The 21,040-nt window shown below is 36.7% G+C and overlaps 1 protein-coding gene across 1 annotated transcript in view; it reads left to right on the top strand.

Annotated features, from left to right (window-relative positions):
• Positions 1-282: 282 nt before the first annotated feature.
• The window catches only part of WASF1 (WASP family member 1), a 29,948-nt gene continuing 9,190 nt past the window's right edge, over positions 283-21,040 (top strand). Inside the window, exons 1-2 of the mRNA XM_074150581.1 lie at positions 283-439; positions 12,978-13,112. Coding sequence (XP_074006682.1) covers positions 307-439; positions 12,978-13,112 — 268 coding nt within the window. The 5' untranslated portion in view covers positions 283-306. The remainder of the gene's footprint in view (positions 440-12,977; positions 13,113-21,040) is intronic.

Here is a 21,040-nt window from a genome sequence, read left to right as displayed (position 1 = left end):
CTGTCTTTTTTTTCAGGGGGAAAAAGAAAAAAGCATGAACTGTAAAAAATTATTTGTCACTTCACTGGCATCTGAGTCAGGTAAAGGTTTAAAAAGAGAGAATGAAATAGTCTTTCGTTGGGCAAAGAAGAAAAGATTTATGTACTCAGAGCAATGAATTCCGTCAGTACTATGGAGGTATTTTTACCTTGTTAGGATTAGTCAATTTAACTTTAGACATAATCTGAATTTAAAATATGATCAAACTTATGACAGTATTTTGTCTCCTTTCTTTGCAGGTTTGCTGGTCCTCTGATAAATTTCAGAATGCCGCTGGTAAAAAGGAACATAGACCCCAGGCACCTGTGCCACACAGCTCTGCCTCGAGGTATCAAGAATGAATTGGAATGTGTCACTAATATCTCCTTGGCAAATATAATCAGACAACTGAGTAGCCTAAGTAAGTACCTTGTCCTAATAGCTGTATTTAGAACTAATATATTTTACAGTCACAGTTTTTGTGGTTGAAATAGGAACACCATTTCAAATTCTCAGTAGAAAATTGTGGCTGAGCCTTGAATGTACTGCTTTTATGGCTAGTGACTAGCATGGACTTCTGAAAGAAGTGAAAGAAAACTAGGAATCTTTCCGGCAGCACGTCTTAAAACTGTTGAGCCATATATTTCTGTTACCAGTGGAACATGACAGAAAAAAAATATCTGGTAGTTGATAAAGTCAGTAATTGCTAACCTTAGAGCAATTCTTGAGTAGGGAATAATGAGGACATAATGAGGAATATATCACTGGTTGCTTAATTCTTTTAAACCCTTGATCGTGTTGTGGTCATTCAGCAAAAAAAGTAGTTGCCTTTTAAGAGAATAAACCTGGAAGTGTAATTATTATGTAGTATTTCAAACAGCTTAAGGTTTTTCCTCTTTCTTCTCCCTTCTGTCAAGAATTTTTTTTCTTGGTGCATTTGAGAGGAGTGAATACTTCTCAAGCTCTTGACCTCTGAAGGAGATTTTCTGAAAAGGCCAGTTTCTGGATTGCTTTTTCGTTAAGTTTCAGCAACTTTAAAAAGTTGTCAGATAAACCAGCATGATAGCGTTTTGAATTTCCAATTCTACAGGTGCTTTTTAACCACTAGGACTGTAGTAAGACTACCAACACATTAAATATTAAAATGTGCACGTGTATACATCTACAATGTGAAAAAGCATTTCAGCTCCATCAGTATCTTTGGGTCATAGGTGATGTAGCCTAATTTGTTAATTAGGTTGAATTAGTTATTGGTTTGACGGTATACTGTATGGTGACTCTGGTTTGGCAGCCTTTCAAAACTGTTAGGGTGCCATTAGATTGAAGACTAATTGAGGACACTGTATTATGCAATCGAGACAGAAAGGCTTACAGCATATAAATATGAACATTATTAGTATAGTTGCTACAAGGAAAACTTAACTATTTAAATTCTTTTCAGTGAATCAAGTGTGTTATCAGATTAGGATGCAGTATATGATCACCATCTGTGGTCTGGCTTCATTCTGCCAAAAGTCCTTCTCAGACTTAGCTGCTTGTGTACTAGCCTCCCCTTCCAAGTCACTCTTATTAGTATTGTATTCATTTATTTTAGCTTGCTTATTTTAAAAATTCTTACATGATTACATACTCCATCTAGGGGAATTTCCTTTCGTAGGTGGCATACTAAATTTACATTTGATATTTTCATTTGGAAGTTTTCATTTGACCTTAAAGAAACCCATAATCGCTTTGTTTTTCAATTTTAAAGAACACCAACTTTTAACTCAACATCATGGTCTCAGTACTTACCTATTGAGATTCGGCTGCCTTTGCTATGTTTTCTTGATATACAGAGCTTATGCCTGACACTGTGTGTACAACAGCTCAGGAGGAGGTCAGGACAAAGCAATACCAGAACAGAAAGAACTCAAGGGAGAAAAGAAGCACTGAAGAACATCTATTGAATGTTCCCACACTTGTTACATGGCTTGCCTAATGTATAGCACAGTTAGAGAGATACTTTCAACGGAATGTAACAGTAATTATGTAAACTTTTCTGTAAAAGGAATGTGGTTCTACTTGAGGTGTGCATACATAGGGATGAGCCCTAAATTAGCTGGTTTCAGTTGACAGGAGTTTCTGTCATGAATTTATGACTCACTTGTGGTCAAAAAGGCATGCAATGTTGGAAATGACAAGGAAGGTAAAAGAGGAGGGAAAATGCATTCATTTACTCTGTGACAGCAAGCCCAGAATAGGTCATTCAGAATTTTTTATAAGTTAAACACTCATGAGCAGGACTTGCTACTTCTGTCTTTTGCTTTTCCTTCCAAATAGCATCATGGTATTTGTAGGTTTTCTACGGGCAGTGTTTATACCAACTGAAGGAAGTTTTTGATTTATACTGTGTATGTTTCCAACAAAAGATACATTTTTTCCTACAATTAAATAGAATATGTTTTGCAAAATAATCCTTATTTCTCAGCCATGTTAAGGATTCCTCTATGAAAATGGAGATTGTGTTACAAAGGTATAAGTACCTGTGAAGGTATTTTGTTCCACAATATATTTTTTGTAGCTTTTCTGCCTGTTTGTGCTAGTAGCAATACAAATTCGAAAAGATTTGGGAGTTCTGGCATAGGAATTTTGTCCCTCACGTGCTTAAACCCAAATAACCAGTCTTCACGTGGTGTGTCACTGTCACTGTACAGCGAGGCCTGCTGACATGCAGATAAATTTTAGTAGTTGTCTGTGAGTCACAGCCAGCGGGCATGCTTTCGCAGCAGTCCCCTGGCAACCAGCTTCTCTGCAGTCCTTCCCTTTTTGTTTTCTGTGGATAAAGTGTATGCTCGAGAATCAGCCTTTAAGCTGTAGATGAAATGGGGGTTCACTCTCAGAGCAGAAACTGACTGTTCTGGTAGGGTTTCATTTCCTTTAAACTAAGGCTGCTTTTGCCAGTAGAGTTATGCAAATTTAAATTGATGGCCTTTGACCTGATTAGCATTTAGTCATTTCTGCCTCTGAGATTTTTCAGTTACTGGCCCTCAAACAGAGGATTAATCTCCTGACATTATGACTCTCAAGACAACCATTCTTAACCTTTCTTCTGATATGATATGGACAAAGAGCGCTGTGATGGAATTAGAGCCTCCAGTACTTTAAATGATACTGAAAAACATCACGTAGAAATGTTTTTAGAAAAGCTAATTGTAGGATTTTTCATGTATGTCATTAGATCTTCATTCTTGGAGATACTAATAACTCGACTGGGTTAGTCAAGCAAGTGGATCTAATCGGATCTGCTTTGAGCAGGGTGTTGGACTAGATGACTTCTGGAGGTCTTTTCAACGTGAACTGCACTGTGTTTCTATAATCTTGGACACTATGTGCAAGTAGGACATGCCTGCAGAAACTGTCTATTAAATGACAGGAATTCTGTTTTCCTGTGTTTTAATATAAAATGAAAAGAGCTTTACATCAGTATGTCAGCAGTAGCTGTTACATGTCTCCATACAAATTCTCAATCCTTTCATAGTTTATTTGATATGTTGCTTTTAATTGTTCAGTTTGAGAAATTTTTTGACCTTTAAAAGAAGTAGAGATGAAAGGACGAAATATTTATTTCTGCTTTGAGTGATAGTCCTTGCCTTTCTCCCCGGAGCATGAAAACACATCAGTCTGTCTTGATATGACATAGGAAATTTCCAGTAAGTAAATTTCTTTTTTTTCCCCTGTATATTCCCAGTCTTCTCTAACTTCATAAAAGGATCTGTCTTCTGACAGCTTTTCTTAGCACTGTGGCAACAGAAACTCTCTGGACAACAGCAACACTTGCTTTAGTTTCCTAGCCATTCTTCCCTGTATTTCTTGCTTTCTGACTGTAACTGCTTTGGAGAAGCGCTTAGCTTTTTTTTTTTTTTTTTTTTTTTTTACCAATATTGCAGATACATTAGTACTGCAGTACTGCCCGAGTTGGTGTATGTTGGTGAATGTCAGGCTATAGCATTCCAGCATACGTGAAACATAACTGATAGCACTGTGCAGCTGTGCCATTGTTAGAAGACAGATAATAGTTCTCTTGTGTGCATGTAACCTCCTCATTCTGTTCACAGCTATTGGCCAATCTTGTTTTTCCTTTTATGCAGATGTTCCCAGTACACAGAATCTCAGTACCACATAAGAAACCTAACTGATAGGGTTTGTTCTTGGCCCTGGTCTCTGACACCTCCATCTGGGGAGGAGAATGTTTCTCCTTTTGAGTATGTTCGTTTAATGAATATTTATATTGCAGGCATTCAGATCAGAACTTTTTTTCAATCATAGCAAGTTGTTATTTCCCTTTTTCTCTCTACCTCTGTATAAAGAAAATGCTGCATAACTGTTCGCTAAGCTGGAGTGCCTTTTGTGCTAGTGAAAGCAGTTTTCAATTAACATTGAACCTTCAGTAGCCTTTCCCCTCTTTCTGTCTTTTCTTTGTACTATTTCCTATTTTACCACATTGTCCTAGTTAGTTATTTCTTTTCCTCAACCTTTGTTTGTTAGTTTTCAGGAGTGAAACCCTGGTTTTCGAGCAGATTGTTTCTTCCTCTTTTTTTCCCCTTCTCAGATGCTTTTAACTTTTCTTCTTATGTTTTGCTTACCACGTGATCCCCTATAGGGTTTTAAACAGTGCTCATTTTGTGAGAGAGATTTTCTCACCTCAGGAAAACCTTCAGTTTGCCATGGCTTAAGGTGTTAACATTCAATAAGTGGGAAATTTTTCTTCAGAAATATTTACCAGCAAGGTGTCTGGACTGCAACTAATCTTTAGAACCAGCCCTCTTCAGCTCAAAGACCAGCGTTTTCTCTTCATCCTGTCTCTACAACATCTTCAGCATATGGCAAGGCCCCCGCATGTTGCATGATCTCTGGTCTCTGAGGAACTGCAGCTAGAGCTTCAGTCAGTATTCCAGAACCAGCAGAATCCCTGTGGCAGGTCCTGCCCTGGGAGTCCTCCTTTTCACTATCCTCAAAAGCATATTCAGTATTCTCTATGAATTTTCTTCATTAGTCATCTCTCTTTCTTCGTTATTACTATGATTGCCAGGGAGCACTAGAGAAAGTGTTCTTATGCACATGTAGCAAGGGAACTGATGGACTTGAAAACTAAGGGCTTACTCAGTTTTTCAGAGACCCCTATCCTCTCAAAAGCTTTTGTCTAATTTCTTGATATTGTCTCCCCAGCAGTGGCAGTATTGGCAATGTGATGCTGTTTCGTGTCCACCTCGAATGATAATGAGGGCATGAGCAAATGGTCAGTAATTTCTCATTGAAAACGGCTATGTGTTAGCAGAAAAAAGTCCCACCTGTCATTAATTCCTTGCCTACGTAGTGCTGTGATTTCAGGTTATATTAAAAAAAAAGGAAGAGCAAGACTTCAATGTGAAATGATCTTTAGGACTGGTGCCTTCAACATCAGGTTCAGCTCTCAGCAGTCTCTTTTACAGATTTCTGAATACCTAATGGATAACTTCAGCCAGTGTACTTGGTGGTGTCCTCAGTAGGAGGTAAGAAATGATATCTCAGACCTCTGTGACGGAAGATTTAAGGCTGAGTTTTTCTTCTTGGATGTCAACAAGAAGCATCAGACCTGCTTTAGAGATAGCCTTTAACAGAGTTTATTTGATACTTTTTATCAGGTGGGCTGATAAATGCCTGGTTCAATTTTGTTGGCTAAAGGAACCAAGCTGTCTCTTCAGTACTCTGATATTCCTGTTACAATCCTTAAATCCAGTAATGTGGACTGCCCTTATACCTTCATAATCATAGGTTCTTAATTAACATCACTGAACTATATTTAGTACATCATTTTTCAGAGCTAGCTCAAAGTTCTCAAGGCTATTCTCAATAGCCATTAAAGTTCTGAAGGATCTACCAACATTCTTATCTCCAGGCCTGGGGAGACAGTTCAGTCTCCTGCCACTGAGTTGTGAGAGAGTCCATTTCTCAGCCACTGACTTGTGAGATTGAAATGATCCTGATAAGAAACAAGCCTAAGTTTTCAAGAAAAACTCAGATACACCTTGATTTTTGCTAAAACATTCAATTAAGTAAAATTAATGTAGTGAAGATCTGAAATTCAATCAACAGGCAATGGATATGTTAAATTATGTGTCAGAATTAACGGAGGAAGAAAAATGTATTAATAGACTTACAATAACTTTCTTGTTTTGCTTTATAAAGGGACCCTGGTGTTATATTGTTAGCGGCTTATGTGGTAACTAATTATCCTGAAAGAATATTTTCTAATATATATGCTATATTGTGTAGGAAGGAGCTATTCAGTAGTGAATAATGTGATTTTGCATAGTGTAAATATATTGGGAAGGGATCATGCCGTACGACACGAGGCAGGTTTTACAGCTGCTTTTGTTCTATGCTTTTATTTTTTAGAAAATGTGCAGGGCAAAAACATTGTTTAGTGTGTGAATGGGATTGAAATAATAGAAATCAAGGAATGATAGCTTATAGGTGGGTAACAGACTGAATTCTTAGCTTATTCTTTCTGATATTTTATCAATTTCTACATCTTTTTAAAAAATCAAATTGCCAAATCTATATTTTTAAACTCTAATAATGTTATGAGGTTTGTATATTTCAATGTATCAACATATTTACTATTTTAATATTAGAATAACATTTAATAATATTAAATTTAGTGATACAACACCTCATTATACATCGCACTTAGTAATGTCATGACATATTCAATATATTAAATATTTTTTATAATTTAATTCCACTAATAAGTATGTGGGATGTGTACATGTTAACTCTGTCCCCTCTCCTCCCCCTTTCCTGCTAAGCTCCAGAAGTTTGACAGATTAGTTAAAGCTAAATTAATTAAGACTTTTGGCAACACTGAACAATTGCCTCAATTCGATTGTCCTGCTTGATGCATCTTGTATTGGCCTGAGATTTAACAGTCATCCTCTTGAATTTCCAAAAATGTTGTTGTTTTATGGCATTAATCACTTTAAGTGCTCATTTTATTTATCCAGATAGCTACTTAAAATTTTGACCATAGTTCCTAGAGGCTGCTGATGCCATAAGCTGTCTGTGGGGTGCTGTTTCAGATTTAGATGCAGTTGAAGGGTTTGGAACTCTTTTTCTTTAAAAGTGCAAAAATGTAGTAAAGAAGTGGCTTCTTCCACCAGACCTGCTTTAGGATGTATGTCCCACTCCTTGTCTGAGAGCCCACAATTAAATCTGATGGTAACTGATGTAGTATTGTAAAATGATTAATTTAAATGCCCTTTCCTTAAGATTTGCTGACAGATACAGCGTAGAGAATGCTGTAGTTCAGGTGAATTTGAGGACTGGAGTTTTGAGGGAACTGCTGATTTCTATCCTGATCCTGCAGCATGTTAGCGTGGTTTTAGGAATTTGTACAACACAATATATAAGATTTATAAGACATCTCTTTGCCATGCTTTGTTTAATCAGCCTGAAATAAGATTCAGAACCTTATGTGGTGATTGTAGTTGGCTTCAGTTCATCTGATACATACCCAGTCCCCCAGAACAAGACAAAAATAATATTTCTTTTCCCTTAGTATCCTTTCATATTAGTGTATTGAATAGTTAGAAATTATTCATTTATGCACAGAAGCCAATGCTGGGCAAATGTTTAAGAAATTACGAGGGAAGATTAGAAGATAAAACAAATTAAGAGAAACAAATGGTGAAAAAGGAGAACTGTTAAACTGATTAGTGGGTTTTTTTCAGATTTTGTAAGCCATTGTACACTTACTGCCATGGTAATGAACAGGAGTGGATGATACGTGTTTTGGTGGCTTTAATTAAAAAAAGATTAGGAAGGCAGTGAGTTATTCTGTTTTTAGATAGTAACTATTAGCTGATATTCTATTTTCAGCTCATAGGTCTGTTTTAAATGTTAGGAAAATAATTGTTCACAGAAGGCTATCAAAACACACGTTGTTTTGGGAGGAAGGACAACACATTGCTTCCAAGACATTTTATTTGGCTGTCATAAAAAAGGACATTGGGTGACACCAGAGGGAGCTGCATTCCTGTATCTGTTTCTTACTGATGGGTTAACTGTGAATAGACACCTTTGAGATAAGAGGAAAAAGTTGTGAAAAGAATAATAAGGTGAATAATACATTCCTTAACTAAAAATAAATAATAATTATGCTCTTATTTAAATGAAGAAAACTTGTACTTTGTTAATAAAATAAATGCAGGTATGATGGACTGAGAAGAGCAGCTAGTAATGCTGGAGATTGCCTTTTGAAAATGACACATTTTGTTGTATTTCTGGTCAATTAAGCAAGTTTTGCAAATAGGGTAAAATAAGCTTTTCACAGATGTTGAAATAATTTATTTGCAGAAGTCTATATTGTCATTTAATTTAATAGGCAAACAAGATCACTGATCTTTCTAATCTGGTATTATGTATCCAGCTGTGACCAAGATCCTAAGGCGTTATTATTTTGTCATAGTCATCTGTCATTCCCTTCATTGTACTCATGAAACAAGGGTAGAGTTTGTCATCAAGCAGTCCCATAATGATGTAAATTTTCTGAAGTGTTAATAATACTCTGGGATATTATTCTATATAATGGAATTAATTTTGATTCCTTACTCTCCTAACATATTACTTATAAATTAAGTGTAATGAAATCAGTAATGTAACTTTTTCTCATAAGATTTTTGTTATTTATTTGAGTTATGACACTTTGTTCAGTGTTACCACTTGTATTTATTGTAATCCATTCAAAATTGAAGATATATTCATATGGAATACATGCAGAGACAGCAACATAAATATTGGGTTATAAATGTTGTATACATACCTACCTTCACATATAGTATTCTTTTGAAGGGAAGTTGTACATTTCACTAAAATCAAACATTTTGCTTTGCTTGAAAAAGTATTTAGTTAAATATACTTCAAGCTAAATAAAGAGACTGCCAACATGGCTGTAGGTAGAGATGTAGTGGTTGGCATACCACTTCAAACGCCACAGGTTGTTTTTAATGTATTTCCCATTTGAGGATTAGTGTTCATAAGCATAGGCAAATTATTCTATGCAGTATGGTTTTGGCTGTATGCAACATAATTAAAAGATTTTTGAGACAGATTATTTGCAATTGGAGCTCGTTAATGGGGTAGCTGAATCGTAAGCCTGATGAAATGATGTAGATAAAACAAACTGTAGCCTAACATACACCTGTAGAAGGGAAGTTGTTGGATTTTAAAGCCCTGCAATTTATTTTTTATTCTATATAAGACATTTTACACTAATTTTAAATTGCATGTCTGAATATTACGTGAGTTGTCTAATTAAATTGAATAATATATCTGAATATATATTTTATTGTATTATCTGAAATACATTAAAAAGGTAGTTAATGTATATTAATAGTTTAGTAATCTTGCTCTTAGTGGGTCACATTTGTAAGTAATTTCTCTTGCTTCAGATACAAGTTAAAGATATAAACCTTTCAGAGTTTCAAGACATATGTTAGAAAGTCTTATGCTAGTTGAGCTGCCAGCTAACTAGACTTTACTAACTTCCCATCTCTATTTTCCTGTGGCCTGGTACTTAAAGACAAAGGTTCTAAGAATGGCTGCACCTTTGATCCGCTTCTGACTGTGGCCAATAGCAGATGCTCCAAGAATAAGAGTGAGACAGACACGTGTGATACTCCTGCTGATCTCCCAGGCTCCAACTCTTTCCAGCGTGGAAGCCTTTTCAGCCAGCTGGGGCTTCTGTGTATTTGTTAATGCTCAGTGTGTTTCTTTTCCATGACTTAGTATTGTTGGCAAACTTAAATCTCTTTTTTTTTCAGGTCATTTATGGATATCTTGGAATAGCATAGGTCCCAGCACAGAAAACTGTGAAAACTCACCTTTCTTAACTGTGAAGACCAGTTACTTAGTGCTATCATCTGTTTTGTACCTTTTGAGGAATTATTTATCTGTGCCATATCTTTTTTTAAGACCTAGCTGTTATGTATTCATCAAAAGCTTAGATTAGGGCCTTTCAAAACTCTCTTGGAAATCCAACTAGATCATCCGTGTGTTTATAAACACTTCAGGGATGTATTGGGTTTGCATGGCAAGGTTTTGGTAATAGGGGGTCTACAGGGGTGGTTTCTGTGAGAAGCTGCTAGAAGATTCCCCCAGGTCCAATACAGTCAATGCCAGCCGACTCCAAGCCAGACCCACTGCTGGCCGAGGCCGAGCAACAGTGGTAGCACCTCTGAGATAGCATATTTAAGAAGGGGAGGAAGGTAAACTGCTGCACAACAGCAGCCAGAGGAGTGCGAATATGTGAGAGAAACAACTCTGCAGAAGGACGAGGGAGAGGACGTGTGCCAGGCACTGGAGCAGAGATTCCCCTGCAGCTTGTGGTGAAGACCATGGTGAGGCAGGTTGTCCTCCTGCAGCCCATGGAGGTTAACGGTGGAGCAGATATCCACCTGCAGCCCATGGAGGATCCCACACGGGAGCAGGTAGATGTGCCCGAAGGAGGCTGTGACTCTGTGGGAATCCCATGCTGAAGCAGGCTCCTGGCAGGTCCTGTGGCCCTGTGGAGGGAGGAGTCCACTCTGGAGCAGGTTTGCTGGCAGGACTTGTGTACACTGTGAGGGACCCGTGCTGGAGCAGTCTGTTCCTGAAGGACTGCACCCCATGGAAAGGACCCACACTGGAGCAGTTCGTGAAGAGCTGCAGCCCGTGGGAAGGACTGGCATTGGAGAATTTCATGGAGGACTGTCTCCAATGGGAGGGACCCCACGCTGGTGCAGGGGAAGAGCGCGAGGAGGAAGGGGTGGCAGAGACGAACAGTGGTGAACTGGCCACAACCCCCATTCCACAACCTTTTGCCCTGCTCAGGGGGAGGAGGTTGAGAAATTGGGGGTGAAGTTGAGCCGAGGAAGAAGGGGAAGGGTGGGGAGAAAGTGTTTTAAAGATTTGGTTTTATTTCTAATTACCCTACTCTGACTTTTGATTGGCAATAGATTAATTTCCCCAAGTTGGGTCTGGTTTTTGCCCATGATGGTAACTGGTGAGTGATTTCCCTGTCCTTATCTCAACCCACGAGCCTTTCATTGTATTTTTTCTCCCACTGTCCAGCTGAGGAGAGGGAGTGATAGAGTGGCTTGGTGGGCACCTGGCTTCCAGCCAGCATCAACCCACCACAAGAGATTTCACTTTATGAAAGCTGTGCTGTCTCTTCTCTAGCAAGTCATCTAGGTGTCTGCTAATACAGTTCTTCGTGATGATTTTTACTAATTTATCTGGATGTCAGGCTTACAGGCCTGTAGCTCTCGAGATGTTCCATGAAAAAAATTTTGAACCTTACTGTTGTGCTTGCCACCTTTCACTGTGTATGAAGGAGATTTACAAAGTGTTACTAATATTTTACTGGTCGTTTTGTTTATTTAGTTTTGCAATTTTTGTATAGTTACTTCACTTTCTTTGAGCCTTCCACAAAGAAGAGTTGTGGGATGAGGATGTCTCCAGTTCCTTTCACTGAACAACAGTGGAAAGTGTTATTTTAGCTTGTCTGCAGTGATCCTGTCTTCTGAGTCCTCCTCTATACCTTCATTACCAGTTGGCTCTACAGGCTCCCTGGCAGGGTTTCTTGCTTCTCATGTCTTTGAAGAAATATAATTAGTTTGGTAGTTGTTCCTCAGGCTAATTTTTGGGGTTTACATTTAATATCCTAGAATTCATGATCCTTCCTATTTTCTTCATATGTACATTTCTTCTGATATTCCCTTTTATATTCTCTTGTTTATAGTCATGCTGGTTTTCTATTGCCATTACCTACGTCTTAATAAATGGTATGTGCTGGCCTTGTGCTAACTGCATGGTGTCTTTAAGTAGTTTCCACACTACCTGTAGGGATTTAATTTCTGTCCTTTTGATGTCGTTATTTAAAAGTGTCCTCATTTTTATGTATACTTCCTGATTTATTGTGCACCAAAGGCAAAGTTTTTATAACTATCCTTTCCTTTTGTACTTGTAAGAACTTGTGTACAAACCAGGTAGTTAGAAATTTGTGAGATTTATACTTCCAAAATGAATGTAAGTGCACAAACAGCACAGAAATTACATGTGCACAGTATGGTAGAAAGTTTTAAAAGCTATCACGTGGTATTTCAGAAATGTGGCTACAAATTTTGCTAGGCAATGTGGTGGGTTTTTTTGGTGGCGTTGGCAGACTACACAGGGTGAGTCCAGGAAGCATTAGAAGCGCTATATGGAGTACTCCTTCCTTAGAAGATAAACTCGTTACTGATCCTTTTCGTGTGATACCTGAATCTCCTGCACTTTTGACCTAAATGTGTGATCCCCATTGAAGTGAGCAAAGGACATTCTTATTTTATTTCAGTATAAATTAGTCAGTTACTAGAATTTTGATCCTCCAAAGTAGAAGGATTATTTTATTATAGTATAATAATATTATTTTAGCGTGTATTTTTTCATAGACTGGTTCTGACTAACTTAGATATAAAGATCTTCTGTTTTTGACAGGTCGTCTAAACAGCAGGATTGAAAACTGTACTTCATTGTGAGAAATGTTGAGATAAATTTCACTTGGAAAGATTAGTTATTGCTCGTACAGGAGCAACTTAAGATGGTTTTATACATACCCAAGAAACTAAACAGTCTAGTTCCTTGCGTATCAGACTACTTAAATCAATTTATACTAGCTGAATATCTGTCCTGTAATGTATTAAATAATTTTATTTCTGATAAATAAATTAGAAATTCAATATTTAACTTTTGTTTACTTTCCTGAAGCATTCTTAATCAGCTCAGTAAGTACATGTTGTTACAAGTGATACTCATGCATCTTAGGTTTATTTTCTTAAACAAAATAGTTATAAATCTTTTTCAAAGCAAACTTATTTGACTGTCTTGTGATATACTTGATTTTATTTTTTTTCCCATTTCAGGTAAATATGCTGAAGATATATTTGGTGAACTTTTTAATGAAGCACACAGTTTCTCATTTAGAGTCAACTCCTTACAAGAACGTGTAGATCGCTTATCTGTCAGTGTTACACAACTCGATCCAAAGGAAGAGGAATGTAAGTTAATTCCTGCATTGGAGATTACTTACTTTGTCACCCACATGCCATTGATACATGAGATGGAAATAATAATAGTTTAAATTTATAAGAACACAGAGCAAAGCATTATGAGAGAAAGGTCCATTTCTATTTCTGCTACAGGTTTCTTTGGTAGCCTTGGAGCAGCTTTCTGAGCTCAACATTTTCATGGTAGCTGAACAGTACTGTTACCAATGAATTTACATAAAAACTGCTACAGGAGTATATGTCACTTCAGTAGTATTATGTATTAATGTTAATAATATTAATAATATGTAATACTGTGTGAATGCTTAGAGATAAGTCTTTACTCATTTTTTTAACCTTCCTACTAATTCCCATTTGTCCAAGTAGGGTTTTGCATTTGACTTGTTACCATCTTACATTCTGTATGAAGTTATAGCTGTATAGCTCAATTTATTGACACTATATATTCCCTTGGATTCTTCCTAAATAGCTTTAAGTACTGAAAATATTGGTTAGCACTGAGAAAAAAAAGTACTTCCAAAAGTCAATAGGGTATGGCTTATGCCTGTGAGATAGAAGTTGTGTGGGATTTAAGTGATGCACAGGCTTTGTGATGACTATAGGAGCAATGACCACCTAATATGTAAATGCTATGAAGCTTTTTTGCCTTCCTGGATATCTGTTCGTTACAGGTGAAACTATGAAAGGTCTTGTAATCCCAAACAGTTTTAGGGACTATATGGCTAAGACCTAGAAAGACCTAGAAAGTAGAGCAACATCCTATTATGAAAAATAACTTCAGATTGCTTGTGTGATCCAATTTTAAAGTATAGAAAGCTGTTTCAGTTCTGAATTTTTGGCTATAGCAGTTGTGTGTCATTCAGGAAAAATGAAGTGTCAAACCAGGAGCATGGCCTTCAGGCTATGTTTAGTTACCGATGTCGAAATTTCACTAATAGCAAAATTAAGCTATGGAAGTTTTGATTCTGTACTTTGCGTGACATTGATTTTAGAGCAGGTTTCGAAAGACAGCTGTTCACAGCTACTAGCAGATTTTCCACGAAATCGTGACTTGCCTAGGGGAATTCTTACATTAATGGGATTTTCCAAGACTCTTGACAACTGAGCGGAAATCATACACATACACCTCTTTTTCTAATAAAATACATGTTTACGATTATTGGGTAATGACAAAAATCCTTTCTGTGTACAGTAATAAATTTTCAGCAATTGTAATCTTGTAAGAACTGTAATACTGCAGTCTTAACGTCATTTCTGTGTTTACCCTTGACAGTGTAGTTTTTGGTTTAAATCAGGGTGGGATATATGTTGATACGGCATATCTAGTATGGCTACCATTCACAGGCTACCTTTCAGGAAAATGGAGAGACCATTTTAACTCATTGAGTTAAACCATCTAAGGTTGTTACAGGATAGCAAGATGCAAAATTGTACTTTCCTGTGTAAATGGCCTTTGACAAGTTTGGCTGTAGGTTCCAATACTAAATATCCATAACTATTCGATGTTAGAGAATTGCTAGAAATATTTCTAAATAGTATGTAGTCCCAAATGCACCGGATCAATAACTTTTCACAGTACTGTGTATACTGTAGTGTTTGCTAAACTGTATAGCTAAAGAAAGGGACAGACACTGCAATTAAAGAAAACAGGGCTGAAAAGAGGTCTACTTGATCAAGTCCAGAGTGGCTAAGTGTGATTCAAATCTGATACCCTGGATTTGTCTCTCACGCCATAGACCAGCAAGAGACTGCTAGTACTTCAGAGGAACACATGCAGTCCTCAGTGTCAGGAACTGTTAAATGACTGTTTTTATTAAGCTAAGAATATCCAGTTCTTGAGCCATACCCTGTGTTCCTTATTCACAAACGTCTGCCCAGAATGAGTCACCAGATGAGGACAAAAGAGATGAGAGGAAATTCAATACTATAGTTCCTTAAAAATTAGGGATTTGGAAACTCTTTCTCCTTCAGTATCCTGTTTTGGGCTTGAAATTTAGAAATTAATCAGAAATTGGTTTGTTTTAGTCCTGATCTGGGCTAGAATAGCTGGAGGATGTTAACGCAGGAAAGTGTGGGGAAAACATTTGGATTTACCTTTCTTGCCTTTTTTAACCCTCTCTGCAAAAACTAAGCAAATTTCAGTACTTCTGCTTGGCTAACAGCATGTGTAAAATGGGCTCTACTTGTAAAATGAGTCTCATTTGCTAGTTCTTTGCCAGCAGGCCGTAATGGAAGATTTAATGTCTTCCTTTGGGCCCGTGCTATTACACAAGAGGAAGAAATTAAGATTCATTTAAAGCTAAGTGGCATGAACAAAACCAGCCCAAGTGAAGATTCATTGAACAAGATGCAGATACTTGACAAGGTGTTTCTGGTAGAGTCAAAGCAATAAAAAGCTCTGATTTTTTTTTTTTTTTCTAATACTCTGTGTGTTTTCTCATTTTGAATTACTACAATATCCCTGTGAAAGAATAAAACCAAATGAAACCAAGGTTAGGATTGTATCCTAGAGGAACTAAGTCCTGGTACACAATCTTTCTGTCACAGAAGAATTGATGTGAACTCAATTTAGTTTGAATTATTACACTGTTTTCAAATTCTTGATTTCACAGAATTAGTAATTTAATATTGTAATTGATTTTTTTTACATACTTTTATTCTTTTTTACATACATGTGGGGTTTTTTCCCTCAGAAGAAATACTAAACTTGCACGCAGACGAAAATAAATCCTCTGCTTTCCTTCACTAAACTGAACTTTATTTTAATTGTATAGGAAGCTAGCCTATATGTATGTTGTGGTTTTCTGCACAACATGCTGTTAAGTTCAGAGAGTTAGAAGAGGCTTAGCTAAAAAGTAAAATGGGAAAACAGAGTCTTGCTATGGAGGTGAACTAAGGTTGATGATTTCAGTAGCCCTGCAAAGAAGATATCCCCACAGGTCAGAAAATAAACCCTAAGAGTATAGTTTCTTTGCAACCATTTTTAATTCCAGTATTTACTTTATAAATAATGTTACTAATTCTCTCCATACATGCAAATTTTGTAAGTATAATAATAGATTTTTGTTAGTTTACCATTTTTTTGTGAATTTATTTGTGTCATTGAGCTTGAAGTACTACTGTAGGTAAATAATTTCTTATCTGTAGAAATCTGACAGTTTTTAAAATAAAATTCATTTTAGCTTTTATGTTGTTCTTTTTTGCAATGCTGACACAGTACAGCTCGGATGTACAGTGTAATGAAGTATTAGAAAGTAGTTGTGTGTCACTCAAATGATATCATGGCACAAGGAGAATTCATAAGCTAAGAGTTTTGTTGCATATTTTGGTATTAATTTAGTGGTTCTTTAACATGAACTGCCTAATTCCATATAAATCTCAGACTGGAGAGAAATTTAATCTCAAAGGCAATCTATCAAATTCTTGATTTCTACAGCGTATCTGTTACAACTGTGACAAGCAACTTAAAAATCTTAATGGCAGAAGTGCTATGGGTGAGCAGCCTGGCATACTTCAGTGCAGTAATACAGTATGAACTGTATTTCAGGAGGTTTCTGGCTTTGAATACCTGTGCTTGTTTTTTCCTATGCATTCTAGAAATACTGCCTTGTCATAAAAAGGACGGAAGTTCAGGAGTTGTGTTGGATTAATGCTAAGGAGAGATTGGAGGGTTTGCTAGAGGCCAAAAAGGTGGCATCTGGTGGGGAGAAACCTAAAAAGCTTGACAGCTAATTGTGGTCTGTATACTTCTGAAAATGGGATAATCAGTCAAGTTTCAAATCAGGATACTCAGCCCATTGTGAGACTTGGAAGGAAAGGGTAGTAAATCCTATTTTAAGGGGCAGCTCACTTGCCGTCTCTAGCCTCTGAAGAGGAATTTCGTGACTTGAGTATAAAGGTAATCAAAGTTATGAACAGGGAGCAGATGAAAATTGGGTCATGACCTCCACGAGTAATATGTTAATGTGGAGAATAACACCGTTGTCAATTCATTCGTAAGATTTTTGTACCCCCAAAGTCAAATAAAGAAAAGGACTGTTAAATTAAATTGCATAGCAGGTCACTTTTCCTGGCATGTCTCCACTTAATGAAAGTTGGATTTGAGTGCGTCTCCCTCTCAAAGATCTGCTCAGATGGGCTGAGCTCCAACTGCTCTCTGTGCTTTTTCTTCCAATTTTCTTAGCCCTCAATTAAATTTGTAGGTTATTGAGTAAGTAAATCAGTTTTAAACTAGTGTGTCCAAGGCTTAGTAGTTCAATGGTAAAGCCATGATATTGCATAATTTGTATTTTGTATATAAAAGGAGCGATTTGGACAAAATCTCATTTGCTAAATAATGGGGTGGTTTTGTTGAGAACTCACCAGCAGATTTGCTGCTTGATGCAGCTGGGTGATTTACATCTTCCCTGATGGGCTGCTCGAGGCTCCCTGGTTCTACGTGCTGCATTTAAAGCAGCTTCTGCGTCCTCTTAGTATAATTGCTCTAATATTTACATCTTCTCTTTGTTTACCTGTAGTAGTTAAACTATACACATTCGCTATCCACACATTGCTTGAGCTGTTTTGGATTTTTTAAAAATCAATATTTCAGAAAATTTGAATCCCTTGTGTTGGGGACAAGCCCAAAGGAGAGTAGTTTCTGTTCTGGAGAAGTCATCCATCTGCTTAGCAACTATTAAATCTGCAGTGACCAGTCTGATGGCAGAGAAACCTAGTATGTGTGTGATTCTAGGCATTGTTGAAGGGGGATAATCATTAAAAAAAAAAATAAATTCTAGTAGAAATCACACTTCAAGATTGCGGTCTTGAGGAACTGAATCACACAAATCTTTATCTGAAGAGAATTTTCAACCTCCCCGCCCCCCAATTACCTTTAATTGGAATCTCATGATGAAGTTGTTCATTTGATATTGTCATTCTTTATTCCCTGCAATTTTCAAATCACTGGCTAAGATTTTGAACAGAGAAAGGGAGTTGTGGGCAGCCGAGTCCATTGAGTTGTGTATAATTTCCCATAGTCGTTAGGTCTGCAAGGAGTCATAGCTGTGGCATTCAAGAGTTGATGGTCTTAAAAGTGGTCAGGATGAAATTCTGCAGAAAGTGTTGAGAGAGCAAGCTTTTAAAAAAGGAATATGTATTATTTGTTTATTTACCACCTTTAGGAGAACGGTATCTTTTGGCCCAGAACCAAATTGTACACTGGAGTGAGTTTAAAAGAAAAAAAAAATAATCTAGTAACAGTTTTTTTTCTTCTGGTGAGGTAAAATAAAATGTAATACTTAATATTGTTGAAATTTAAAAGTAGGTACTCTCTGTCAATACACTGATGTGCTCCATACCTGACTTTTACTACAGATTGGGGATTGCAGTTTAATGAAAGGCTTAATAGGAGGTAAAATGTTATTATGTGTATATATTAATGACGTGTTCTTTTATTTAATGTCTAGTTCAGCCCAAAAGAAACCCAGTTATTTTATTTTATGAGTGCAATTCAAATACCTTTTTTTCCTCCAGTTCATTGTTGATTACGAATAAAAATGGACTGACATCTCTTTTTCAAAACCACATGTACAAAATGTTAGCAGTTTAGCTTTCTAACAGAGATAGTTTTTAATTATGTAGAAAACATTGTACTGTAGAGAAAGCTAGACTGGCTGATATCATAGGTCTTTCTGTACCATCTGAACAACAGACACAGTAAAGATAAACTGGCACTTATTCAGATTGTTGAATGAATTTTTGACTTAAATTGTGACCATCTCAACATTTAAGGAAATTATTTAATACCACATATTTTGTTCATTTCAGTATACAAAAGTACTTTCAGGAAAGTGTATCCATATGAAATTGAGGATCTTAGGCTATAAGAAGGTTCTGGTGCTTGTTAGGAATTAGACAACTGGAAGCTTAAATTTATCAGCATCAAGTCAAAACTCTGCAGCATTTCCGATTCCTCCTTGGAGGAGTGTCTTGTCTCTTCTCGCACTTGAATTCATGCATCCAATTTGTTTGACCTGTCCTCTTGTTGTGCCAGTTTGTCAATGAGCCAAAGCTAAGTGGCTGGATAACCAGCCAGGTTTTCACCTATTACCCCCCTAAGGTGGCAAGCCATGCAGGGCTTCTGTTTCTCAGCCAGCTGGCAAGCTAAACAAATGGCTTTGTAAGCCAAACCGTGCACAGCCCAGGATTACAATGTGCTTGCAACATGGGATTTACCTCATCCCTGTCACTAGGCAAGTTATATTGCTGTCATGATTCTCAGTATTTTGTGTGCCACATCCTTTCATTTCCTTAGCAATGTTGTCCTAATATAGTCGGTTGTTTTAAATAATGCCATGCTTTTCAGTGAACGCTGGTCACTGGATATCAGCACAGGAAATGCTGTTAGCTGTTTGAAATTCCACAATCTATGTTTTCTATTAAGACCTTTGCTTTGTAGCTTAGTTTCAGAGAGAAAGTAATCTATGCTTATTATTGGGGATTGATTGATTATCCTCAGGTGTGTTATCCCCATACATGTTTACAAGAAGTGGAGATTTAAATAAGAAAATGGAGATTATTAATTAGACTGGCTATATTTGCTCACTCACAAGATTAAGGAATGCTAATAAAGAGTTTATACAACAACATACATCTTGATAATATGGTGTCACATAGTCTGTGAGCATTTTAATATTAAAGAACTGTATTTATTGGAATAAATTAATTTACTTCATTGCCTTCAGATTGTACACCAGTCCAAAGAGAAGTATGCTATTTTTTTTTGTTGTTGGCATAGTCTCCAGTAAGTGACAGACAGTTTAAAGACTTGAAGGATTGATGAGCAACTTCTGAACAAGTACATTTGGTGAGATTCATAAAACCAACAACCCAAAGGAAAAACAGATGAAGTAGAAAAGAATCTAAGACTAGGTTTCTAGATGAGGTAAACCCCAGTTCTTTTAATTGTGAACTTCTGCCAGCAAATAACAACCTGTACTTCATGACAGATACAAAATATATACAGTTATTTCTGAGTGCAAAAATACCTGCAGAAATTGAGACTCCTATCTGATATTCATACATTATAATACTTTTCTCACACACTTAAAAAGGCATCTGAGCAGCTAATTAAAGGTATTAAAAAGAATAAAAGACACTAATGAAATAGAACCTAAGGGTAAAAAGGATAAAGCTTCTCTAGGAACACAGAGTCTTGCCAACTGTAATAAACTTCAAAAGCCAAACTTGAAAATCAAATAAATCCCATCTTTAGCCTCACAAAGGATGCTGCCGATACTCTTCAGTAAGAAGATAGAACATTCCAGGAATGTTCAAGCCCTCTGGAAAAAATCCTGCCTTCTGCTGCTTTGTGATTACACAATAGAAATCCAGCTCTGTGGGTGTGTGTTTGTATGTAGATATACTTGTCTGTGTTACAGGCACCAGAGTAAAATACAGCTTTCAGCTTAAACAGATATACTCTTTTAAAAAATTTTTGCTGAAGGCCCTAGTGAGTGATGCCCTCTCATCTTGAGTAAAGGGGCACTACTATCAGCCTGTTTGTATAAAATAAACGTAATTACACATAAAATGCATGTGCTGAAAATATCCTCTGCTAGCAGGTCTTAAAACTATATTTTTAGTATTGTTTGTGATTTTAAAAAAAATATTTAAAAAAGCCCAAGGCAATTAAAAGGGCTGCTTTTATTTAGTGAAAGTCTGACACTGACTGCAAAGTTAGTCTTGAGGCATACCTGGACTTCACAGATGAAGTAACTGAAGATCAGGGAGGGAGAGAAATATGAGACAGAACAGGTACACTGTCTACAGCATAAAAAATGCAAGTTTCATCAATTGCAGTCTTTTTCTAAATGTTAATGATTGGGAAATAGGAGAAGATATATGAGCTTTAACAGCAGTAAATCAGTATATTTCAA

Source organism: Numenius arquata, chromosome 7, assembly GCF_964106895.1.
Source record: "Numenius arquata chromosome 7, bNumArq3.hap1.1, whole genome shotgun sequence".
NCBI classification, from domain to species: domain Eukaryota; kingdom Metazoa; phylum Chordata; class Aves; order Charadriiformes; family Scolopacidae; genus Numenius; species Numenius arquata.
The sequence above is the reverse complement of the archived record's forward strand: the minus strand, read 5'-3'. Positions and strand labels throughout refer to the sequence as shown.